Source organism: Heterodontus francisci, unplaced genomic scaffold (genome assembly GCF_036365525.1).
Source record: "Heterodontus francisci isolate sHetFra1 unplaced genomic scaffold, sHetFra1.hap1 HAP1_SCAFFOLD_58, whole genome shotgun sequence".
Lineage (NCBI taxonomy): Eukaryota > Metazoa > Chordata > Chondrichthyes > Heterodontiformes > Heterodontidae > Heterodontus > Heterodontus francisci.
This window is the reverse complement of record NW_027142006.1, coordinates 3,411,860-3,422,223: the sequence shown is the minus strand read 5'-3', so window position 1 is coordinate 3,422,223 and position 10,364 is coordinate 3,411,860. Positions and strand designations below refer to the sequence as shown.

The window sequence follows — 10,364 nt, the reverse complement described above, 5'->3', positions numbered from 1 at the left end:
CAATATCAACTGGGGCCGGAGGATCTTCGTGAAATATCCTTCCTGATTGCAGGAAGGGTGTTTGTGATTGGTTGCAAATGTTTATTCTGATTGGATGAGGAAAAACACCAATTAGAGAATTACAGTTAAAAAACCTTTATGACATCACTCCCAATCACCCAATCACAATCTTTACTTTCCCCCCATCCCTCATTAGTATAGAGCTGTGGGATTGTCTATTTAATCCGCACTCGGAAGGGGTTTGGTTTATTTCTGTGTCTGAAATTGAATCTGAAGATGCCTGAAAAGAAGAAGGCAGCTCCGAAGAAGGGCGCCAAGAAAGCCTTAAATAAACCGTCAGCAAAGGGCGGCAAGAAGCGGAGAAAGTCGAGGAAGGAGAGTTACTCCATCTACATCTACAAAGTGATGAAGCAGGTTCACCCCGACACCGGCATCTCCTCCAAGGCCATGAGCATCATGAACTCGTTTGTGAACGATATTTTCGAGCGCATCGCGGGTGAGGCTTCCCGCCTGGCCCATTACAACAAGCGCAGCACCATCAGCTCCCGGGAGATCCAGACCGCCGTGCGCCTGCTGCTGCCCGGGGAGCTGGCCAAGCACGCCGTGTCGGAAGGGACAAAGGCGGTGACCAAGTACACCAGCTCCAAGTAAAACTGCACAATGGACTGAAAAACAGATCAAACACAACGGCTCTTTTAAGAGCCACCCACAATCTCTCTGAAAAAGCTGCATCCGAACATCTCTATTAAATTATTTTAAAACAATGTATAACATAATAACGTTCCCACTGCTGTACCTGTGTCTTCTGTCCCATAAACTGTACACGGACACATAATCCGCTCATCCACCTTCGCTTTTTTGCTAAAAGCTGTTATTATTGCACAGCTCCTCAATGACTGCATTAACAGCTGTTTTTAGCTGTAAAGGTCAGACCTTAGTCCCTTCACTCTATTCCTGAAATGTGAACTGATTCATCGTTTTATTCACAGCAACTCGCCGGAACAGGAACAGAGCAGATTGAGCAGATCCGGCTTCCTCTTTTCAGAGAAGGACACTGGGCTCTGATTGAAGACTAAACTGAGTGTTTTCCTTCAGGGAAATGCTATGAACAGGGATTTATTCCCAACTGGAACAGTTTGTAAACGATTGTAGAATGAACCACAATTTACACAACATTTTTAAACCGCGCTTGTGATTGGTGACGGAAAGAATTGAATAAAACAAAAAAAAGAGAAGGGATTTGAAATCTTTGACTAAGGATGACATTTATTTTAATCCGCTCTTTTCCGAGAATGAAATTGGCGGGCTTTGTGAAATTGACAAATTCTCTGCTTCTGGTAGTGTGGCGGGTAAATCCCGCCCTCTTCCGTTTGTCAGTGCCCTGATTGGTGAAGAATATAGGCAAATGAGGTGAATTAAGTACCGACCAAGGAGATGAGTTCTCAGTCTATAAGTACAGTAAATGCTGCGGAAAATAACCATTCTTCGTCAAGGTATTTGTGAGATTGTTGATATCGCACACCTACATGATGGACGTGCTTTCCAAAATGGGGTTTTGGGAGGGAATCTGCAATTGGATCCAACTGCTCTACACAAACATCAGTAGCGCAGTGTCAATCAACGGGTGGGAATCTGAAAGTTTCCCGATCAAATCTGGAGTCAGACAGGGCTGTCCTCTGTCCCCGGTCTTGTTTGTTTGCTGTATTGAACCCTTTGCTGAGTCTATTAGGAAGGATGCGAGCATAAGAGGGGTGACAATCCCAGGCAGCGGAGGCACTCAGGTCAAAACCTCCCTGTACATGGATGACGTCGCCGTCTTCTGCTCGGATCCGCTGCCCATGTGCAGACTGATGAGCATCTGCGACCAGTTCGAACTGGCCTCGGGAGCCAAAGTTAACCACGGCAAGAGCGAGGCCATGTTCCTTGGGAACTGGGCTGAACGATCCTTTGTCCCCTTCACCGTCAGGTCAGATTACCTGAAGGTGCTGGAGATATGGTTCGGAAGGGCCGGGGCGTGCACCAAAGCATGGGAGGAGCGAGTAGCCAAGGTACGACAAAAGTTGGGCATGTGGGGGCAGCGATCTCTCTCCATTGTGGGTAAGAACCTGGTCATCAGGTGCGAGGCGCTCACGTTGTTGCTCTACGTGGCGCAGGTCTGGCCCATACCCCACTCCTGCGCCGTGGCAGTCACCCGAGCCATTTTCCGCTTCGTCTGGGGATCTAAAATGGACCGGGTCCAGAGGGACACGATGTTCAAATCTCTGGACAAGGGCGGGAAAAATGTACCCAACGTGGCCCTCATCCTGATGACCAACTTCGTGTGCGGCTGCATCAAGCTATGTGTAGATCCCCAGTACGCAAACTCCAAGTGTCACTACGTGCTGAGCTTCTATCTGTCCCCGGTGTTGCGAAGGATGGGCCTGGTCACATTGCCGCGGAACGCACCATGCAGTTGGGCGGCGCCGTACCACCTATCCTTCGTGGAGCAGTTTCTGTGGAAAAACACCTTTGACCACCGGTCCATCAGGCAGTGGTCTGCACAGAATGTCCTCAAGGCCCTACGGGAAAAGGAAATGGTGGATCCTGTCGGATGGTTCCCCGAGCAGACCGTCAAAGTCATTTGGCGGAATGCCTCATCACCAGAACTTTCAAACAAGCACCAAGACGTAGCTTGGCTGGTGGTGAGAAGGGCCCTCCCCGTCAGATCCTTCATGCACACCCGAAGTCTCGCCCCCTCCGCACAGTGCCCCCGCGTTGGCTGTGGTGGGGAAGAGACAGTCGCCCACCTCCTCCTGGAATGTGCCTTTGCAAAGCAGGTGTGGAAAGAGATGCAGTGGTTTTTGTCAAGGTTCATCCCAAGCAGCTCTGTAACACAGGAGTCTGTGCTCTACGGGCTGTTACCAGGGACGCACACTGAGACAAACATCAACTGTTGCTGGAGGACTATCAATTCGGTGAAAGACGCCCTTTGGTCTGCCCGAAACTTGCTGGTCTTCCAGCGCAAAGAGTTGTCCACCACCGAATGTTGCAGACTGGCACATTCCAAGGTCCAGGACTACGTGCTGAGGGACGACCTAAAGCTTGGGGCAGCCGCAGCAAAGGCTCAATGGGGAAAGACCACAGTGTAAGGTTCCCCCACCAAGCTGGACTGAGGGGCTGGAACCATGGGAAGCCCCTCGAACTGTATCGTTAATATTCTCAATTGCTGTAAATGTAAAACTGTAATTGACATGACAATTGTGAAACGGAAGGGTTGGGAAGAAACTCATGACATTATTGAAAGAAACTGATCTCTTTTGCAATGTTTGTATTTTTTCGTGCTGTTTGGAAACTGTTTGGCAATGTAATTTTTACACATTTTTATGAATAAAGTATATTATGGAAATAAAAAAAAAGGAAGAGGAAAGACCAGCGGGAAAGGTCGGGCCAAGGCCAAGTCTCGCTCCTCCCGGGCTGGACTGCAGTTCCCAGTGGGCCGTGTTCACAGACTCCTGAGAAAGGGTAACTATGCTGAGCGTGTGGGTGCCGGAGCCCCGGTCTATCTGGCTGCTGTGCTCGAGTATCTGACCGCTGAAATCCTTGAGCTGGCCGGGAACGCGGCCCGGGACAACAAGAAGAGCCGCATCATCCCCAGACACCTGCAGCTGGCCGTCCGCAACGACGAGGAGCTCAACAAGCTGCTGGGAGGAGTGACCATCGCTCAGGGTGGGGTGCTGCCTAATATCCAGGCCGTGCTGCTGCCCAAGAAAACCAGTGCTCAGAGCTCCCAGAAAAAGTAAAGCGGCCAAAATATCATCTAATAAAACAAAGGCTCTTTTCAGAGCCACCCACAGTCTCTGTGAAAGGGCTGGTTACTGTCAGGAGGGAATCAGAGATGGAGTTATTGTAACAGTGGATTGACCTGTTTCGCATGCAGACAGTTTCAATTCTGTTTTTTCTCTCTCTCCGGCTTCTCAATGAGAATTTGCTCCCGGAGCAGAGTAAATGCAGGAAGAGGCCATTCTCGGGCTGTATGTTTCTCTCCTAACCTGATCTGTTCAGACCGCACTGTTCCCAGAGGACGGAATCTGAGAGTTGCTCACACACGGGAGCTGAGTCCATTGCAGCGCTTTAATATGTGCCTTCCCCCCCGGCCCTCCCTATTCTCCGGACACAAAGCTGTCTACTCCCCCGGCGGCGGGAGAGTCGGGGATTCTCTCCCCGCAGTGTCAGGGTTTGCAACCCCGGGGAACTGGCGGTTCGAGTCAGTGTGACCGAGCTGCCTTACATGTCCTGTGTACCGATCTCCAAGGGATTCAACTATTAGCGAACTCATTGGGTAATGTTTGTAAATAACCCTCATGTGAACGGAGCTGGCTCCATTAATGCCTTCCAAATAAAACTGGGATCCATTTCTTTTCCCCAAATGTCAGCTAACGGATCCCAGGAGCAGGGTTGAGATTGTGCTGAACAGCAATGAGTCTCCGGTAATGCTGCTTTCTAAATTCCAGATCAGCTCTCAGTCCGACAGGCCTTTCGGGAAAGTGATGTGACAAAACAGAAACCATGTGACCGCCCCTCCAATCTAATGTGTTTGATGATGAACAGAGATGGAAGCTCTTTCCTTTGCTGATTTGGTGGCTCTGAAAAGAGCCCTTGTTACACTTGTTACTGAAGCCGGGTTTTCGGCGCGTTCCCCGCGGATGCGGCGGGCCAGCTGGATATCTTTGGGCATGATGGTGACTCGCTTGGCGTGGATGGCGCACAGGTTGGTGTCCTCAAAGAGCCCCACCAGGTAAGCCTCGCTGGCCTCCTGCAGGGCCATGACGGCCGAGCTCTGGAAGCGCAGGTCTGTCTTGAAGTCCTGAGCGATCTCTCTGAGCAGGCGCTGGAAGGGCAGTTTGCGGATGAGGAGCTCAGTGGATTTCTGGTAGCGGCGGATCTCCCTCAGAGCCACACTGCCGGGTCTGTAGCGATGAGGCTTCTTTACTCCACCCGTGGCTGGAGCGCTCTTCTGGGCCGCTTTGGTAGCCAGCTGTTTGCGAGGAGCTTTCCCTCCGGTCGATTTACGCGCTGTCTGCTTTGTCCGGGCCATTTTCTCAACGGATTCTGCACAATCTGAGACACACAGACTGTTAATACTGAATCTGCTGCACATCCGCCTTTTTAAACTCTGTGAGGAACCGCCCTGAGCAGTAATTGGCTGGAACCCGACGCCCAGTCAGTTTAAACCAAACCCCGATAATAAACAGAAACACAGGAAGCTATTGCCTCCGATTGGTCGATTATTACTGATTACTCAATTTTAAAAAAACCGCCAATATCAGTGCCGGAAACAACGGTTTTGACAAAGGAGAAATTTGCTTTAATTCATCTTATGAACATGATCAGAACATTTCAATGATATTTGTCAGCAAAGATCTTTTACAGCAAAGATTTTAAACTCTTTCTCTTGTATTATTCCACACATTGTCACAAGTTCCAGATACACTTTTCCAATCTGGTATCTATTCGGGTTTATTCTCCGTCCTTTTTGAAACAGTCTGGAAGCGGCGGCAGAAAGTCTCTTTCACAGCATTCTGCAAACGGATACATTTCAGGTCAATCTTTGTCAAGATACCGAATCACTGATTCTAGATTGAACCTATTTGTGGGAGACAAAAGCGGAGAGAAAGTGTTTTATTGTCAGGAGTTGAAATGTGAGACTGAGGTTTCCTACAACAGCGGGGTTTCCAGATAATGTACTTATTAATTATTGAGGCCAAGCTTGAACAAGGGAAACAAGTGACTGAGAACTGATCTGTCAGCTTTTATTAGCGGAATACAGGAAAGGGGCCGAATATGAACGCGTCTGAAATCAAAGCGCACTTGCGGTCAGTGGTCAGTAATTAATTTACACGGCATCATTAAGTGGAGACACAAAGATCTCACAGACAGTGAAAGTGAATCACCCAAATATACCTGGGATAAAACAGAGATCACAAAGGCAATTAGAAAGTTCCAGACTTTTCATATATAAGAAACAAAACAAATTGATACCATAGAGATGAAGTTGTAGCTTTTTCAGAGAGATTGTGGGTGGCTCTTAAAAGAGCCGTTGTGTTTGGGATGTTTTTCAGTCCATTGTGCAGTTTTACTTGGAGCTGGTGTACTTGGTCACCGCCTTTGTCCCTTCCGACACGGCGTGCTTGGCCAGCTCCCCGGGCAGCAGCAGGCGCACGGCGGTCTGGGTCTCCCGGGAGCTGATGGTTCTGCTCTTGTTGCAATGGGCCAGGCGGGAAGCCTCACCCGCGATGCGCCCGAAAATATCGTTCACAAACGAGTTCATGATGCTCATGGCCTTGGAGGAGATGCCGGTGTCGGGGTGAACCTGCTTCATCACTTTGTAGATGGAGATGGAGTAACTCTCCTTCCTCGACTTTCTCCGCCTCTTGCCGCCCTTTGCTGATGGTTTACTTAAGGTTTTCTTGGCGCCCTTCTTAGGAGCTGCTTTCTTCTTTCTTTTTTCCAAAATATACTTTATTCATAAAAATCTGTAAAAATTACATTGCCAAACAGTTTCCAAACAGCACCAAAAAATACAAACATTGCAAGGGAGATCAGTTTCCTTCAATACTGTCATGAGTTTCTTCCCAACCCTTCCGTTTCACAATTGTCATGTCAATTACAGTTTTACATTTACAGCAATTGAGAATATTAACGATACAGTTCGAGGGGTTTCCCATTGATCCAGCTCCTCAGTCCAGCTTGGTGGGGGAACCTTACACTGTGGTCTTTCCCCATTGAGCCTTTGCTGCGGCTGCCCCAAGCTTTAGTGCGTCCCTCAGCACGTAGTCCTGGACCTTGGAATGTGCCAGTCTGCAACATTCGGTGGTGGACAACTCTTTGCGCTGGAAGACCAGCAAGTTTCGGGCAGACCAAAGGGCGTCTTTCACCGAATTGATAGTCCTCCAGCAGCAGATGATGTTTGTCTCGGTGTGCGTCCCTGGGAACAGCCCGCAGAGCACAGACTCCTGTGTTACAGAGGTGCTTGGGATGAACCTTGACAAAAACCACTGCATCTCTTTCCACACCTGCTTTGCAAAGGCACATTCCAGGAGGAGGTGGGCGACCGTCTCTTCCCCACCACAGCCAACGCGGGGGCACTCTGCGGAGGGGGCGAGACTTCGGGTGTGCATGAAGGATCTGACGGGGAGGGCCCTTCTCACCACCAGCCAAGCTACGTCTTGGTGCTTGTTTGAATGTTCTGGTGATGAGGCATTCCGCCAAATGACTTTGACGGTCTGCTCGGGGAACCATCCGACAGGATCAACCGTTTCCTTTTCCCGTAGGGCCTTGAGGACATTCCGTGCAGACCACTGCCTGATGGACCGGTGGTCAAAGGTGTTTTTCCGCAGAAACTGCTCCACGAAGGATAGGTGGTACGGCGCCGCCCAACTGCATGGTGCGTTCCGCGGCAATGTGACCAGGCCCATCCTTCGCAACACCGGGGACAGATAGAACCTCAGCACGTAGTGACACTTGGAGTTTGCGTACTGGGGATCTACACACAGCTTGATGCAGCCGCACACGAAGGTGGTCATCAGGATGAGGGCCACGTTGGGTACATTTTTCCCGCCCTTGTCCAGAGATTTGAACATCGTGTCCCTCCGGACCCGGTCCATTTTAGATCCCCAGACGAAGCGGAAAATGGCTCGGGTGACTGCCACGGCGCAGGAGTGGAGTATAGGCCAGACCTGCGCCATGTAGAGCAACAACGTGAGCGCCTCGCACCTGATGACCAGGTTCTTACCCACAATGGAGAGAGATCGCTGCCCCCACATGCCCAACGTTTGTCGTACCTTGGCTACTCGCTCCTCCCATGTTTTGGTGCACGCCCCGGCCCTTCCGAACCATATCCCCAGCACCTTCAGGTAATCTGACCTGACGGTGAAGGGGACAAGGGATCGGTCAGCCCAGTTGCCAAAGAACATGGCCTCGCTCTTGCCGTGGTTAACTTTGGCTCCCGAGGCCAGTTCGAACTGGTCGCAGATGCTTATTAGTCTGCGCACGGACAGCGGATCCGAGCAGAAAACGGCGACGTCATCCATGTACAGGGAGGTTTTGACCTGAGTGCCTCCGCTGCCTGGGATTGTCACCCCTCTTATGCTCGCATCCTTCCTCATCGACTCAGCAAAATGTTCAATACAGCAAACAAACTAGACTGGGGACAGAGGACAGCCCTGTCTGACTCCAGATTTGATCGGGAAACTTTCAGATTCCCACCCGTTGATTGAGACTGCGCTACTGATGTTTGTGTAGAGCTTTCTTCTTCTCCTCAACCATCTTCAGTTCCAATTTCAGACACAGAAATAAACCAAACCCCTTCCGAGTGCGGATTAAATAGACAATCCCACAGCTCTATGCTATTGACGGATGGGGGAAAGTAAAGATTGTGATTGGGTGATTGGAAGTGATGTCACAAAGGTTTTATATTGTAATTCTCTAATTGGTGTCTTTCCCCATCCAATCAGATTAAAGATTTGCAACCAATCACAAACACCCTACCTGCAATCAGTAAGTATATTTCATAAAGACTCTCTCCAAACCCAGTTTATATTGAAAGAGCCGCTGCCCGTGTAAACCTCCCTGGAAATGTCCTGGCTGTTGTTGGGAGGACACTTATGTGTCCTTGTGTCTCTGCTATTGTAGGTGAGTGTGCAGTTAATTCAATTATTTTACTCTCTTCTTTTGTGTTTGAGAGTGTTCTGTCATTCGGTAGCTCTCAGTGTCTGGTGCTGTATGGATTCATTCTGTATCTCTCAGACTCTGGTACTGTGTGTGAGTTTGACATCCATTCTGTCTCTCAGTCTCTGGTAATGTGAGTGTGAGGAGATGAGGTGGAGTGTTGGGGCGAGGATGATAGAAAAGAGCATTGGTGTGGTGACACAGCCTTGCTTGAGCCCAGTTTATATTAGCATTGGTTCAGTGGTAGGGCTGTTGGGAAGGATTACAGCTTGCATGTCCTCATGCAGTCATCGGAGGATGGTGACGAATTTCTCCAGGCAGCCAAATTTGAGGAGGACGTTCCATAATCCCTCCCAGTTGGTCGAGTCGAAGGCCTTTGTCAGGACAGAGAAGGCCATTTATAAAGGTTGCTGCTGCTCCCTACATTTTCTTGAAGTTGTCTTGCTGTGAAGATTATGTTCACTGTGTCTGTTGATGGACAGAATCCACATTGTGATTCCAGTAGGACGTCTTCAGCCACGGGGAGGAGGCAGTTGAGAAGGACTCTTGTGATGACCTTCCCTGTGGTGGACAGCAGGGATACCCCTCTGTAGTTAACACAGTCTGTCTTGTCACCTTTTTTTGAAGATGATCACAATTACGGCATCTCAGAGATCCCCTGTCATGCTCTCTTCCTTCCAGATGAGAGAAATGAGACCATGTATTTGTGTCAAGAGTGCTTCTCTGCCGTATTTTAGAATTTCGGAGGGAATTCCATATACGCAAGCGGCCTTATGGATTTTTAGCTGTCAGTTTGCCTTTTCAGTCTCTGTCAGTCAGGAATTGTGCTGACAGCACGGTGGGTACCATGCATTGGAATGTAGTCAAGGACGGGGGCCCGTCATTTTACTTTTATTTTTAGTTCTTTTTTCTTTTTTACATATTTTACAATTTTCTTTCTTTTGTTCATTTCATTTCATTGTAGTTTGTTCAGTTTGCTTACCCACTGTTTGTTTTCATGTTTGTACTTGCTGCTGTTCAATCGTCAGTTCGTTAACACCCTATCTGTACTAATGCTTCGTCTTTCAATACACCATTAACATATTGTTTGCCTTTGCTCCATGACCTCTTGGTCAGCTATGTGGCCTTGTCCAATCTGCTCCTTCTCCTTTGTTATCTCTTGCCCCACCCCCGACTTACTTGCTTATAACCTTTGACATTTCTAATATTTGCCAGTTCCGAAGAAGGGTCACTGATCTGAAACGTTAACTCTGCTTCTCTTTCCACAGATGCTGCAAGACCTGCTGGGAAACGATTTAACATATGTTGCCTCCAGTCCAGATGCAAGGCTATTCCAACCTCTGTCATCGAGCTGCAGTATGCTGATGACGCTGGCATATGCACACCCTCAGAGGCCAAGCTTCAAACCCTTATCGATGCATTCACAGAGGCATATGAAATAATTGGCCTTAATCTAAACCTCCAGAAGACAAAGGTCCTCTACCAACCTGCTCCCTGACACTGCCCCCCGACTATCAAGATCCACGGCGAACCACTGGACAATGTGGATCACTGTTCATACCTTGGGGGCCTCCTGTCACCAAGGACAGATATCGACAATGACACTCAGCATCACCTCCAGTGTGTCAGGGCAGATTTCAGTCATCTGAGGAAAAGAA

The 10,364-nt window shown here is 49.1% G+C and overlaps 2 protein-coding genes across 2 annotated transcripts; one reads left to right on the top strand and one right to left on the bottom strand.

Annotated features, from left to right (window-relative positions):
• Nucleotides 1-276: 276 nt before the first annotated feature.
• LOC137365855 (histone H2B 1/2-like) lies at nucleotides 277-669 on the top strand. The gene has a single exon (XM_068028098.1). It carries the CDS (start codon nucleotides 277-279, stop codon nucleotides 649-651), a length of 375 nt encoding a protein of 124 aa, XP_067884199.1. The 3' UTR covers nucleotides 652-669.
• Nucleotides 670-1,165: 496 nt separating this feature from the next.
• On the bottom strand, nucleotides 1,166-5,110 carry LOC137365866 (histone H3-like). Its single transcript, XM_068028109.1, has 2 exons — nucleotides 4,643-5,110; nucleotides 1,166-1,381 (listed from the first exon to the last, which is right to left on the bottom strand). The coding sequence occupies exons 1-2, from the start codon at nucleotides 5,072-5,074 to the stop codon at nucleotides 1,166-1,168; spliced, it is 648 nt and encodes a 215-aa protein (XP_067884210.1). The 5' UTR covers nucleotides 5,075-5,110.
• Between the last annotated feature and the right edge of the window lie 5,254 nt (nucleotides 5,111-10,364).

Excerpts from the sequence above, each read along its gene's own strand:
- LOC137365855 (XM_068028098.1), top strand. The coding sequence starts at position 277 with ATGCCTGAAAAGAAGAAGGCAGCTCCGAAGAAGGGCGCCAAGAAAGCC.
- LOC137365866 (XM_068028109.1), bottom strand. The coding sequence starts at position 5,074 with ATGGCCCGGACAAAGCAGACAGCGCGTAAATCGACCGGAGGGAAAGCT. Across the intron at positions 1,382-4,642 it reads ACCCGGCTTCAGTAACAAGT|GGCACTGACAAACGGAAGAG; the intron begins GTAACAAGGGCT and ends TTCACCAATCAG.